The 14,304-nt window shown below is 54.3% G+C and overlaps 1 protein-coding gene across 14 annotated transcripts in view; it reads left to right on the forward strand.

Moving 5' to 3' along the window:
* The window catches only part of NPRL3 (NPR3 like, GATOR1 complex subunit), a 38,419-nt gene that overhangs the window by 1,960 nt on the left and 22,155 nt on the right, over positions 1 to 14,304 (forward strand). For 2 of the 14 annotated variants that reach the window (XM_059155115.1, XM_059155116.1), the window contains exons 2-5: positions 4,482 to 4,551; positions 8,780 to 8,818; positions 12,033 to 12,162; positions 13,615 to 13,689. The exons of 1 other annotated variant lie outside the window; for it this stretch is intronic. In XM_059155115.1, the coding sequence (XP_059011098.1) occupies positions 4,482 to 4,551; positions 8,780 to 8,818; positions 12,033 to 12,162; positions 13,615 to 13,689 (314 nt within the window). Of the gene's footprint in view, positions 1 to 4,481; positions 4,552 to 7,322; positions 8,819 to 12,032; positions 12,179 to 13,614; positions 13,690 to 14,304 lie in introns of those variants that run through there. 11 more of the 14 variants (XM_059155117.1, XM_059155118.1, XM_059155126.1 and 8 more) reach the window with 7 other exon arrangements.

Consider the following 14,304-nt stretch of genomic DNA (forward strand, 5'->3'; position numbering starts at 1 on the left):
AGCAGAGAACCTGATGTGAGGCTCCATCCCAGGACCCTGGGATCATGACCTGAGCCGAAGGCAGAGGCTTTAACCCACTGAGCCACCCAGGCGCCCCTATGTGCTTTTTTTTTTTTTTTTTTTAAAGATTTTATTTATTTATTTGACAGAGATCACAAGTAGGCAGAGAGGCAGGCAGAGAGAGAGAGAGAGAAAGAGAGGGAAGCAGGCTTCCTGCGGAGCAGGGAGCCCGATGCGGGGCTCGATCCCAGGACCCTGAGATCATGACCGGAGCCGAAGGCAGCAGCCCAAACCACTGAGCCACCCAGGCACCCCCCCCCCCCCATGTGCTTTTTAAAAGGTTTTATTTTAGTAATTGCTACACCCCATGTGGGGCTTGAACTCAGGACCCTGAGGTCCAGAGTCCCATGCTCTTCTGACTGCGCCAGGTGCACCCAGGTGGTTTCTTTTCTAAGCAGAAGTTAGCGCACTACACACTCGGTTTTGCCCTGTTGGTTCTGTATTCACTTGACATCTTGGGTATAGATTTGGAATCATGATCAGAATCGTGGGATGAACGCGCTGTGATTGATTTGTTTAATCCTCTGTGGATGGGCATTTCAGTTGCTTCCAAACTTCGGCAATACAGTGGGAGCATCTTTTCTGTATACAGGATTATTTCTCAGAATGTAGGATCAGCTCCCTGAATTGGGGAGGTTGGATCTAGGAGATAATGAACATCCTTATTTTTAGTAAGTCAGATTTCTCTATCTTTGTTAATGAGGTGGGTGAAAAGTTGTATCTGAAAGTGGTTTTCTGGGTTTTGTGTTTTATTTTTTCATTTTTTGAAGATTATATTTTATTTTATTTGTGCGAGACAGAGTGACAGGCAGAGGCAGAGGGAGAAACAGGTTCCCTGCTCAGGGAGTCTGATGTGAGACTGGATCCCAGGACGCTAGAATCATGACTGGAGCCGAAGGCAGACACTTGACGGGCAGCCATGCAGGCTCCCCAAGGATTTTGTGTTTTAGAGAGCATGGGTGAGCGAGTGCGCATGGAGTGGGGGTAAGGGGGGGCAGAGAGAGAGAATCCCAAGCAGGCTCCGTGCTCAGCGGAGAGCCCAATGTGGGGCTCGATCTCATGACCCTGAGAGCATGACCCCGGCTAAAATCAAGAGTTGGACGTGTAACGGATTGAGCCCCCCAGGTGTCCGATAGTGGTTTTGAGGCACATTTGTCTTATGACTGAGAGTGCACATGTTTTCTTCCTTTTTGAGCCATTTGGGTTTCATTTTTAGCGTACAGCTTACTCTTCACCTTTCCCTAATTTCATCTTGGGTTGAGTTTTCCCTGTAGATCTGAAAGGGCTCTTCATATATTTAGGGTAAAAATGGGCCTTTGTTACAAAGGCGTATGTTCTTAGTTTGCCTCTGTGTAGTTTTGGCTGCATAGAGTTTTGACTTCATGGAGTCAAGTTTTCATTCTGTCTTTTGTGGTTTCTGAATTTTGTTCAACATAGAAAGGCCTTCTGCTCTCCAAGATTATGAACGAAAAGAATTGAGACTCCTGAGTTTTTCCTTTCTCATATGTATTAGCTTTTTATTTTTATTTTTTATTTTATTTTTTTTAAAAATTATTTATTTATTTGACAGAGAGAGGGAGATCACAAGTAGGCAGAGAGAGAAGGGGGAAGCAGGCTCCCCGCTGAGCAGAGAGCCCGATATGGGGCTTGATCCCAGGAACCTGAGATCAGGAGCTGAGCTGAAGGCAGAGGCTTAACCTGCTGAGCCACCCAGGCGCCACCAGCTTTTATTTTTTTTAAGTGTTTCTCTTGGTGTAAGTGGAGGCTCCTGGTAGGAGTGGGTGTCTTCTGCACACTTTGCCAAGGGTGCACATGTCCGGGAGCCCAGTGGAGCAGGTGCAGCGATGGTGAGGGCGGATGTGGGACTCTGGGGCGCCGCAGCTGCAGACTGGTTGGTTCAGGAGCCGCCATAATTTTCTCTTCCCTCCCTGGTTGGTTCCACTGCTGTTATCACATAGTAAATTCCATGTTTCTTTGACTTTATTTTTCACCTTTCTTATTTCTCCCAGTGAGGTGCGTTCCACATGGATGAGCTGTTGTGACTTTACGCCGTTACGCTTTCAGATGGGACTGGTCACTTACCACGTCTCTTCTTCCGCATTATCCAGGCTGTTCGTGCCTCCTGTTCCCTTGGAACGTCACTAGTACTGAATGTATTGGGTCCTGCTCCCGAACTGTTGATGGCGTCATGGGGGTCAGGTTAAATGGATGGGTTAGCGGGGAAGAAGCGGCGTCTGCGCTGCTACTCAGGTCATGGCATGTCTTCTTTTCATTTGTATCTCCCTTGCTAGCATTGCTGGTTTCCTCACAGACCTCTTGCCTGGGACGAGCTTCTTACGTTCATCCCAAGGTCTTTTAGCTCTATTACTGGGGTAAGGTATGTGAAGGATATTGGCACATGGATATTTAAAAATTCTTTCTTTTGCCTATGCGTTTTCCGACCCAGCTGTCATGATACACTGAGAGGGTCCGTGTGTGTGCACGTGTGTTATCCTTTTTTTTTTTTTTAAACTAAATATAGTAGCAAAAACATTTGCTATTTTTGTAACTTTTTGGAAAGTACAACTTTAAAAAAATATTTATTTATTTATTTGCTGGGGTGCCTGGGTGGCTCAGTTGGTTAAGCCTTTGCCTTCGGCTTTGGTCATGATCCTGGGGTCCCAGGATCGAGGCCTGCGGCTCTGGTGCTCCCTGCTCAGTGGGGATCCTGCTTCTCCCTCTCCCACTGCCCCTCCCCTTGCTTGTGTGCTTTTTCTTGCTCACTCTCTCTCTCTCTCTCTTTTTTTTAAAGATTCTATTTATTTGACAGACCAAGATCACAAGTAGGCAGAGAGGCAGGCAGAAAGAGAGGCAGAGAGGCAGGTGGGGGGGCGGGAAGCAGGCTCCCTGCTGAGCAGAGAGCCCGATGTGGAGTGCCCTCGCTCACTCTTTCTCTCAAATAAATAAATAAAGTCTTTAAAAAGATTATTTGGGGGCACCTGGGTGGCTCAGTGGGTTAAGCCTCTGCCTTTGGCTCCGGTCGTGATCTCAGGGTCCTGGGATCGAGCCCCTCATCGGGCTCTCTGCTCAGCAGGGAGCCTGCTTTCCCCTCTCTCTGCCTGCTTCTCTGCCTACTTGTGATCTCTCTCTCTCTGTCAAATAAATAAAAAAACTCTTAAAAAAAAAAAAAGATTATTTGACAGAGTATGCGTGAGAGAGAGAGAGAAGGGGGAGGGGCAGAGGGAGAGACTCTAAGACAGCGAGATCATGACCTGACCTGGCTCAGGAGTGGGTTGCTTCATTGACTGAGCCACCCAGGCACCCTGGAAACCATAACTTTTTTGAAAAATTATTTGTTATGGAGGGGCGCCTGGGTGGTTCAGTGGGTCAAAGTCTCTGCCTTTGGCTCAGGTCATGATCTCAGGGTCTTGGGATCGAGCCCTGCATCGGGCTCTCTGCTCAGTGGGGAACCTGCGCACCCCCCACCCGCCCTGCCTGCCTCTCTGCCTACTTATGATCTCTGTGAAGTAAATAAATAAAATCTTTAAAAAAAAAATTTGTGGGACGCCTGGGTGGCTCAGTTGGTTAAGCAGCTGCCTTCGGCTCAGGTCATGATCCCAGCATCCTGGGATTGAGTCCCACATCGGGCTCCTTGCTCAGCAGGGAGCCTGCTTCTCCCTCTGCCTCTGCTTGCCATTCTGTCTGCCTGTGCTCGCTCTCTCCCCCTCCCTCTCTCTGATAAATAAATAAAATCTTTAAAAAAAAAATTTGTTATGGAGAAAAATATATAACATAAAACTTGCCATTTTAAAGTTTACACTTCAGGGCGCCTGGGTGGCTCAGTGGGTTAAGCCGCTGCCTTTGGCTCAGGTCATGATCCCAGGGTCCTGGGATCGAGTCCCGCATCGGGCTCTCTGCTCAGCAGGGAGCCTGCTTCCTCCTCTCTGCCTGCCTCTCTGCCTACTTGTGATCTCTCTCTGTCAAATAAATAAATAAATCTTTAAAAAAAAAAAATAAAGTTTACACTTCAGTAACCTGAGTTACAGTCACCATAATCACTTGGCTGTGTTAGGCAGCTGTCCCCCCTGTGTAGGTCCAGAATTTTCATCAGCCCAAACTGAAATCTGTAACCATTAAGCAATAACCCCGTTTCCCCTGTTCTCAGCCTCTGGTAACCTCTGGTCTGCTTTGTGTGTCTGAGCTTGCCCACTGAGGTGTTTCCTGTAAGTGTTGTGTTTGTCCTTTTGTGTCTGGTTTCCTCCACCCGGCACAGCATTTTCAAGTTGCCCACGTTGTTGCCTGTGTCAGACTCCACTCCTCCTCAGGGCCCCAGCGTGCATCTGCCATGCTTTAGAAGCCGTTTCTCTAACGCACCCCCCCATCCTTGGGTCGGTGGTGGGGCCCGTGTGCTCAGCCGCTCTCCCCTTTGTGCCCTCGCTCAGATAAGCCTCGCAGCAGATATGCCGTCACCAGCACTGGAGACCATGCCGAGGACCAGGACGGGGATTCCAGGTGAGCGCCGGGCTGGCACTCGTGATGGGGCAACGCCTGCCCCAGGCCTGGGAGGGCCCCACCTCCTGCTGACGCAGTGGTTTTCTGCCTCCAGAAGCCTGGTGCCCTTTTTCCCGTTTGCGGGGTGTTTGAGGTTGTGCAGAGCTGGGGATTGTGTTGCCAGGGTCTGACCTGTGGCCCAGCATGGCCCATGTTCCAGCTGGGGACCTGGCTGTTTGGTGAGGCCGGAGAGCACGTTCGTCTTCTGTGAGAGGAACAGGGAGAAAAGCAGACCTGACTTCTCAGGCGAGTGCCCAGAGGTCACGGGAAGGTGCCCGCATGCCGCAAGCCTGTTCAGTGGGGATGGGGGTCAAGAGCCGGGCCTCATGTGACCCTTGCTCTTTTAGGGCGCAGGTGAGAGGCAGGTTTGGTTCCTTCCTGTGTGTGCTCCCGCTGCTTTTTCTGAGATGAGCTGTCAGGGTGGCAGACGTCAGACGTGACTACGTCTACCGTATGTTTATTGTAAAGCCCAGGGAATGGTAACACAGGCCCAGCTGATGGAGGGAGGACGGTAAACCGGCTGTCCTGGGCGCCTGTAAACGTAGCTGGGACCTGAGTGAGGTAAAGGACTCCACCCGCACTGTCCCGTGGCAAGAGAGCTGCGGCCCCTGCTGGGCCTCTGCCTTGGGGTGAGCCCCTGCGGTCTCCCTGAGTCCTCTTGAGCAGGCTCTGTACCTGCTGTGGTGACATGCAGCTCCACAGTGTGCCTTTATCCTTTCTTGTGAGGGTCGTGGGGCCTCGGGCGTGACCAGTGACCTTCTGTGAGGGCAGCAAGCTTTGAAGGAGAGACCAGCGGGGCGGGGACAGTGTGTGGGGAGCTGTCGGACATGTGCGGCTGGTTCCGCTCCATGGAGAAGCTGTGGTCCCCTTGTCCTCTGAGGTCGGCCACTTGGAATAGGCTCTTAGAAGGGGCGCCTGCACCTTATCCTCCACCTGGGGACACAGATGGCTTTAGAGCAGGGCTGGCCGCCCACCCGCGTGCTCTAGCTGTGCAGATAGGAGGCTCAGGCTTCAGAGGGTGCAGAAAGTGCTCTGGGTTTCCTGGGACGCTGGCAGCACCTGGCTCCTGCAGGTGACTCACAGGCTTGTCGTGGCGGACTAAGAGGAGGTTTTTAGGGAATTATTTCAGTATTTAGCATAAAGAAGAGGAAGAACCTTGGGAAGGGAGCGAAGCATCCTGGGTCTCTCGGGGTATCACAGGTAATGCTGTTCGCTAAAAGAGCTGGTTCTCTGTACTGTCTCTTTCATTGAATTGAAGAATTCCTTCCTTTGGGAATTGGAGCACAGTATGGCCTCTGCGGATGCCACTCCCACCCACCCCTGTTGTCAAAGATACAGGTTAATACCTCTGAGTGCCCAGCTTTATTTCGTCACGTTGGCCTGCCAAGCCTTTGGTGCTGGGGGGCAGCCGTGTGATGGCTCAGACACCTTCCTGGAGTAGTTCAGGGTTCTCCCCGATGGTCTTCTCCAAGGTGCTTTTCTTCTGTTCCCGCTTATTTTGCCAGACTGAAGCCACGTTAGCAGGCCACTCGTGCAGCTTCTGAGTGTGGTGATGGAGGTGCGCTGCTCGAGAGAAGTGAGGGCGCGGGGCTGTGCTGCGCACTGTTAAGTCACTGTTGAAACAGAAATGAAACTGGTGAAATCTGTTCCTCCTTTGCACCAGCCAAGTTACAGGTGCTTGGGGGTGGGGCACGGGTGACGACTGGCTGCTGTCCCAAGTGGCTCAGATCGGCAGTGTCTCCACCGCTGTAGAAGGTCCTGTGTTACAACACGGGCTTGAAATCCAGATGTGAAGTTGCAGCAGTCCTGTTGGACGAGTGCTGGGCACCAGGGGGCTTGTGCTCCTTTTCTCCCTCCCTCTTTTTTTTTTTTTTTTTTTTTAAAGATTTTCTTTGTTTCAGAGAGAGGGAGCGGGACACAGAGCACGAGCAAGCGCTGAGGGAGAGGGAGAAGCAGGCGCCCCGCTGAGCTGGGAGCCCGACCTGGGGCTCAGTCCAGGACCCTGGGATCATGACCTGAGCCAAAGGCAGCCGCTTCCCTGACTGAGCCCCCAGGAGCCCTCAGGGAGGTCCTGCTCTTGCATCTACCCACGGCCATCAGGAGAGGTCCTGGAGAAGGCCTGGCCTCAGTCACAAAGGCTGTCGTTGGTGCCTTCCCGCCCAGCGTGGAATGTTCTGGGCACTCTCACAGGAAAGCCGGTAGCTTGAAAAAGAGTCGACTTCATTTCAAAACACTCAGAAATCGTCTTACTTTAGATAGAATCCAGATGACCTCAGAGATTTTTGTCCACACCCTTAAGTTCTCGGTTAGCATTGTGGGGTGCTGGATTCCGGGGGCCCTCCTGCCCTCCTCAGGCCTGGCCACCTTTCTGTAAGCTGTGGGTCCAGCTTTTGGGCACACTCACCCCCTCAGGTAGCCCAGAACCTCGGGCCGGCGGGCCAGACAGGCACACAGCTAGTCTTCTCCGCCAGGTGCACGGGGCTCCACCAGGCCTCTCTTGACAGCTTTGTTTCTGCTACTGTGTGCATGTGCACATGTGTTAGAAAGGTAGTCCTTGGGGTGCTTGGAGGTGAGTCGGTGAAGCCTCTGCCTTTGGCTGGGCCAGGGTCCACACCCTTAAGTTCTCGGATCAAGCTCTCCATTGAGCTCCCTGCTCAGCAGGGAGTCTGCGTCTCCCTCTCCCGCTCTCCCTGCTTGTGTTCCCTCTCTCTCTGTTAAATAAATAAATAGTCTTGAAAGGAAGGAAGGTTCCCCTGTTTCCTAGAGCTGAGGTTGATGCAGAGAATGTGGGTAAGCAGTGTTGTCCCTGGGCTTGGGGATCCCCGCCCCTTTCCTGGCCCAGCCAGTAAGTCTGCACTGGGGGCTGCCTGCCCGCGGCATGCTGGGACATGTGCAGGCCCGGGTTCCTGCTGGGACTCTCATTTTGAACCTGCAGTATATGGTCTCGGGCATGTTCCTTCTGCCATGAGCCTCTGTTTCGCTGTCTTAAGAAACCTGAGGGTGGCAAGGCCCCTCTGCCTCTCCCCCCAGGTCTGGGGATCATGGGAACACGTGTGTCTTGGTGAGAGTGTTTACTGGCAGCCCTGGCTCCCTTAGAGGGCAGACGCAAGTTCATGAAACATGCCGGGGGCATTTGACGTGTCCCCACCACAGCTGGGAATGGGGAATAGCACCACTGGTTCTCGGAAGCCCCACATGCTCTTCCCTTTGGGAAGTGAGGGATTTTGCTGGGACCTGTTTGGTTGTAGAAGATAGAAGTTGTAGGAGCTGCACTGGTGCTCCTAGGGGACTTCTGGGTGACCTGGGAAGGTCCACAAAACATCTTACTCCCTTCATACTATGTGCAGGGATGAGCTGATGTTTGGGAGCTGTTGAAGAAGGGGCTCTTGGCTGTGTGTGTCTCTTACATGGGTCTGTGGCGCGTATTTCTTGGTGAGAGCTGTGCAGAGCCACAGGCCCAGCGGGACAGCCTAGTGGTCCCGGCATGGGGTCGTGGTAGGCTCTCATCCCTCCGTGGCTGTCTCCACGCGGGGGCCTGGCCTACTCTCTGTGCCGTGGACATTGGGAAAGCAATATGTCCTAGAGCACAGTCCTCTGCAGAGTGATGGACTCTCTAGAAGACCGAAGTCGCGTGGTGCACAGGTGTCCCAGGCCCCGTCCAGATTGGCCGCAGCCTCCTCAAGGCCGATGGTCCTGTGCTGAGCAGGGCTCAGCGAGCCTGGATGGGCAGGAGGCGTGTGTCACTGGTTGAGGCTGCCACAGTCAGCGGCGCTCACCAGTTCTCACAGGCTCTTCCGTACGGGGTTCTCAGGGGGTCCGACCGAGACGGTTTTGTCAGAAAGATTAAAGTGCTTGCGCCTGGGTGTGCTGTGACACGATTAGCGCTGGGCTCTGACCCTGGGCTTCCGGCTTGCTCTCGCTCCTGAGAACTGGCTCTCCGTTGTGCCCAGCTCTGCTTCCGTGTGGGAATCGGAGCTCTCGTGAGAGAACGGTGGTAAGTCTTCACCTGGGCGAGTGTCTGTCTTCTTTCTTGTCCGGTAAGTCGCTTAGCTTTGCCCTCGGCAGGTAATGCTGGTGGTCGCCCTTCTGCTAGACTTTTAACGCTGTTTAATAAAACAGCCTTGTAACTCTTCATGAATTTTAAAATCAGTGTGTTTGTTTGCTCTTGATGGTCCTGTTCCCATTCCAGCAAGCCATGTCCTCCAACCGATGAGCGATTGGTTGCAGGGTAAGACGACGCTTCTCCACCATTTTTCTGTCTTGATTCCTGCTGCCTTCTCTTCTTGTAATTGTGCTTAAATCCTGATTGCCCTCAGTGTTGAAGAATGACTAACGAGGCACACAGGCTCTGGCTCGGACCTCACTGCCCGGTCCCCACGAGTGCCCAGGCTCCCCACAGCCCCTGCCCTTTCTCCACCTGGAGTTACTCAGCTATCCCCCACTCCCTGGGAGGCCAAGGCAAGGCTGGCTGCTGCCAGGGAGACTTCTGGGACCAGGTGTGCACGCAGACCTCCCCTCCTACAGGCAGGCACCAGTGGCCTCAGGAAGGTGGTAGGCAGGCAAGAACAGGGCTCCCTGTCTCCCGAGTCAGCGTCCCCCTAGAAAGACCCTTGGTCATTGCCTCTGGTTTGCATTTCTGTTTGTTTGTTTTTTTTTTTTTTAAAGATGTTATTTATTTATTTGACATACAGAAATCACAAGTAGGCAGAGTGGCAGGCAGAGAGAGAGGGGAAGCAGACTCCCTGCCGAGCAGAGAGCTGGCTGCGGGCTCGATCCCAGAACCCTGGGACCATGACCCGAGCTGAAGGCAGAGGCTTTAACCCACTGAGCCACCCAGGCGCCCCCAGGGATATTAGTTTTGTAACGGCTGTTTTGTTGTGTGGCAGCACACTTACCAGGGCTTTCGTCTTCAGAACGTGGGAAAAGGATTTTTTGGAAACAAATATTTTCACTTGTTTTGTTTAACTTTGCTGTTCATGTCAGTTACGTCCCCTTCCCCCAAGTCTCATGGTGCGACTCTGTGACACTGTGCGTTAGGTCAGCAGACACAGTATGTGAAGTGTAAGCCACTCGGGTGTTTTTTGTTGTTGTTGTTGTTTTTTAATCATTAGTGTGTAATATAAGTTACCGTGAGTGGATTTCTGTGTGGGTCAGACTGGCTTATATGGGCAGAGCAGCCACAGGCCACCCAGGCCACCCCAGAGAACCACTTAGGGTCGTGTGGCTTTTAACTTCGGCAGCACACGGCTCTCAAGTTGGCCCCCTCTGTTGTGTCCTTTCTGGACCCAGAGTGGGGAGTGTTTTTTATTTGGGTCTTGGAAGGGTACCTCTTGGATCTAGATATTTATAAGCGTGAACTGGACCACCTCTATTTGTCTCTGAATCTCGGCGCATTTCACAGCCGGACTCAGGTTCTGGGACCGGTGGCTAAAGGCCAGGGCTGGGGCCCCTCTGTGGCTCTCCATGATGGAGCAGAGGTTGTTAGTGGAGATTTTTGGATATCACAAGAAAGTGTGAACCTCTGGGATGGTAGGAAGTTGTTTTTCTGTCCGTCATCTCTGTGTCCCTCGTATCGCTGGGTGGCAGAGTGCAGGGGCAGTGTTTGTTTAGATAGGGATGGAATGTTGGCAGAAGTGCTTAGTAGGGCTTTATCAGCGGGAGCCCTCCCTCGGCATCACCGTGTCCCTCCAGTGGGAGGTGTGGGGCAGGGTGAGCCATTGAGAGTTTTTGAAGAAAGCACATCACACCTCCTAAGACTCTGCAAGCTTCCATCTCTGGCTTATTCACTCTAGAGAATGGTGTTCCTGGGAAGGAGTGACCCACATTGGGCGGCCAAGGGCTGCAGCCGTGTCCCGAGTTCCCCAGAATGTCTCTGAAGGTCCCGGAAGGTCCAACTGCATTCCTGACTGTACAAGAGGCAGGGCAGCCCGTTTTGGCCAAAACCCTTGCATCAGGTTTGTTTTGGGGACCACAGAGTGATCAGGGGCTCCTAGGGGACCACGTTGGCCCTGGGGGAAGGCTAGAGGCCAGCATGGCCAGCTCCCCTTGGCCGTGCTAGGCTCGCCTGCTGCCTAGGAGAGAGGCTTGGAGAGAGCCCATCGCTGCCTGTCTTGCCTTTCTCCGTGAGCTGGTTGACCTCAGCGAGGCTCTCGTTCCAGGCCGGTTCCAAGTTACGTCTCTCGCGTGAGACACTGAGCCCTGCCGAGGGTGAGGAACCCAGAGCAACGGCCCCTACTAGACCACGTAACGTCAAGGTCATTTGCTGCCTCAGAGTTGGACGGGAGCCGCAGTCTGTGGTAGACTTTCCCTTTGGAGTGGTGGGGGTCCGTTGCCGCCCTCCCTGCAGAGTGAGCTCCTTTAGAAGAGAAGCTCTGGAGGGGTCCCAATTCCCTGTGGCTCCTCCATGAAGGCCTGGGACGCACCCTGGTGTCTGTCCTCATCGGCCTCCTCAGGACTATCAGGGCCTCCTTACCCAGGGGCAGAGCGTGGCTGTGGAGCCGCCCTTTCCCACACAGTGGGCCCTTCCGGCCCGATGTTAGATGTACTTTTCCCAGGTGGAGAAACGAGCACAGGACTCGTCTCCCTTCTGGCTCCTGACCAGACACGGGGCCTCCGAGTTTCTAGAGTGGAGGCCCCTGTGGCCTGGGCTCTGAGATGAGGGTCTGCACTGTACCCCAGCCTCTCCTCCCTGCAGTGATGCTCGCTTATCTGGGTCCCCTGGGCAGGAAGGAACAGGGTTGCCCGTGGGGAGACCGGTGTATAGGTGCCTCTCGACAAGGGTGAGCTCGACAGTGGTACCGAGGCGGTAGCCAGATGTACTGCCCCACCACAGCCTTCCTCCTTCCCACGGCGCCCAGCCGGTGCGTCCCCACCTTTGTTTCCTGTCACCAGCTCTGCATATCTTGCACTTCTTCAAGGTTTCTCCCCTAGTAAGAGCTGGAAGGTTGAGATGCTCAGCGTAGGGGGACGCCCAGGCAGCCTTGCCGTGAGGAAGGTCAGTGAGTGATGTCCTTTATATACCTGGGGTGGAGGGTGCAGCCCGGCAAACCTGGGCCAGTCAGTCCAGGCGTCCCCACGTGCCTGTGCACCTCGGCGAGCGGCTCCCTGGGGCAGTGCCAGCTGCAGCTGCTGTCCTCCCTTGAAAAGCAAACTGCCATGCGTCCTCTCTCCTGAGTTCCGTAGAGCATGCCAAGAAATGACAGCATGTGCCTTCATTCTATGCTTCTCATGCCTTTTACCTCGTAATCCTGGGATTTATGTCCCCGGTCGCGGGGGCCGCTTCTGAAGGGCGACTGACGGCCGCTTCCAGGTGGGCAGTGGCGGTAGAGCACTGCACGCACGAAGCGGCCCTGTCCTGAGACCCTTCCCCTCGGAGGGCAGGTGGGCCTGGTACCGTGGCACGCTATGTCCTGATTTCCACTCTGCCCTTGTGTTATTTTAAGGTTTTCGGATGTCATTCTGGCAACAATTTTGGCAACCAAGTCTGAAATGTGTGGCCAGAAATTTGAACTGAAGATTGATAATGTGCGGTTTGTTGGACACCCGACCCTGCTGCAGCACGGCCTGGGGCAGGTACGGCCTGGGGCAGGTACGGCGCCCAGCAGGTGGGGCTCTTGCTGGACAGGTGGGGCTCTCCCTGGGCAGGTGGGCTCTCGCTGGGCAGGTGGGGCTCTCCCTGGGCAGGTACGGCCCCCCTGTGCAGGTGGCGTTCTCGCTGGGCAGGTATGGCCCCCCTGGGCAGGTGGGGTTCTCGCTGGGCAGGTGGGGCTCTCCCTGGGCAGGTGGGGCTCTCCGTGTGTAGGCACGGCCTGTCCTGGCTCCGGGGCCCTCAGGGAGCTGTAGCTCACACTGGTGAAGGCAGCCATCGTATCATGCCGTGTCCCTGACCCCTTGCATGTGTGTGTGTGTTCAGTGAGCTGCGTATCCCCATAGGCCTGCCATGGTTTTTGCTCTTTGCTTCCTGAGTTCTCCTGACTGCTACCTTCCCCTTTATATCTAGGACGTCCATCTCTGAAGTGGTGCAAGTCTTTTTTCTTATTTATTAAATGACATCATAGCAAATAGGATGATTAATTCAGTTCTTAGTGTTGTGCTAGACTTCTGGGATGAATGACATGTTACGGTACTGAGGGGTTTTAACAAGATCGAGGGTACTATTCCCCCAGGGAGTTTGACACCAAAACCTGCTAGTCAGTCCTTTGCACACAGAATCAGGGCTTTGATAAGATGGGGTAGGATTCAGCTCTATCTATAGGATCCAGAAGCTGCAGTCCTCAAGTCTTTTCCCTGAGTTTCCCTGTGGAAGGAGCTTCTGAGGGGGTTGGCTGTTCCAGGACGGCAGTCCGTGGCTGGTGCACCAGGTCCCACTGGTGACACCTTCCTCTTTACTAGGCCTCTGTAGACAGGCCTCAGTCCCCGCTGCTGACCTGTGGGTGGCAGGGGGAGATGGGACATTTTCCCAGGAGTCACAGCCTACCAAACCAGGGATGGTGACCGTCCTGGTGGGTTGGCCCAGGGAGATGTGGCCACCACCCCCTCCCCCAATCCCCAGACACACTCCCGTGCCTTCTGCTGGCGGCACGCGTGACTGACCATGGCCGGGTGCCAGGCAGCGTGGTCCCGATTGGCTCTGAGTGTCACCTGTCTCTCCGTCGTCTGGAGCAGTTGCCCAGCCTGGCGGGGACGGGACAGTGGAGACAGCAGTGGGGGAGGGAGGGTCTGGGCAGAGAGTGTCCCGTGTGCTCGAGCCTCTCCCCATCAAGCTCCCTTCCGTTGCCTGCAGTAATCTTGTCCCTTGGGGCCGTGGCATCGACCCTCCCGCTGTCGTCTCAGCCGCGTTTCCATCGGTCTGTGCTGCTCGTGCTTGCCCGTGCGGAGGCGGTGGCCACATCTCAGAGACCCTAGGGCTGTTTTATTCTGGGTCGGCTACCCTCTCGAGCCTTTTCCTGTGCCTGAAGAATAGCTCTACATAGGGTTTCTTGGGACGTGGTGGCCCTCACTCATTAGATTGTATTTCTTTTCCAGGTTTCAAAAACAGACCCATCTCCGAAGAGGGAAGCCCCCACGATGATTCTTTTTAATGTGGTGTTTGCGCTGAGGGTGAGCTAGTGCACAGATGGCTGGAGAGCCCTGGCGGCTCGAGGGCGGGGAGCAGGGCCCCGGGGCGGGGGAGCAGGGTCCTGGGACGGGAGCCGCCGTTCATCTCTGGTGACGGTGTCATTGGCTCAGAGCTCAGACTGCAGGGTCGGCCCGGCTGCTGTCAGGCCCCTCTGGGGGTCCTGCGGGAGTTTACCCTTCCTGTGTCAGTTCCAGGACAGTTTCATTGCCCATCCTCTCCCGGCCCCTGGAAACCACCGGTGTGCCTTCTGTCTGTGGGCTTACCTGTTCTGCATTTGCGTAGAGACAGGATTCTAGACAATATTATTTTTTTAAGATTTTATTTATTTATCAGAGAGAGAGAGAGAGCGAGAGCGAGTGAGCACAGGCAGACAGAATGGCAGGCAGAGGCAGAGGGAGAAGCAGGCTCCCTGACGAGTAAGGAGCCCGATGCGGGACTCGATCCCAGGACGCTGGGATCATGACCTGAGCTGAAGGCAGCTGCTTAACCAACTGAGCCACCCAGGCGTCCCGCATAGAGACAGGATTCTACACTGTGTGGCCTTCGGCGTCTGTCTGCTTCCACGTGGCTCACGCACGTGGTAGTGTGCCCACCCC

Source organism: Mustela lutreola, chromosome 17, assembly GCF_030435805.1.
Source record: "Mustela lutreola isolate mMusLut2 chromosome 17, mMusLut2.pri, whole genome shotgun sequence".
Taxonomy (NCBI): Eukaryota; Metazoa; Chordata; class Mammalia; order Carnivora; family Mustelidae; genus Mustela; species Mustela lutreola.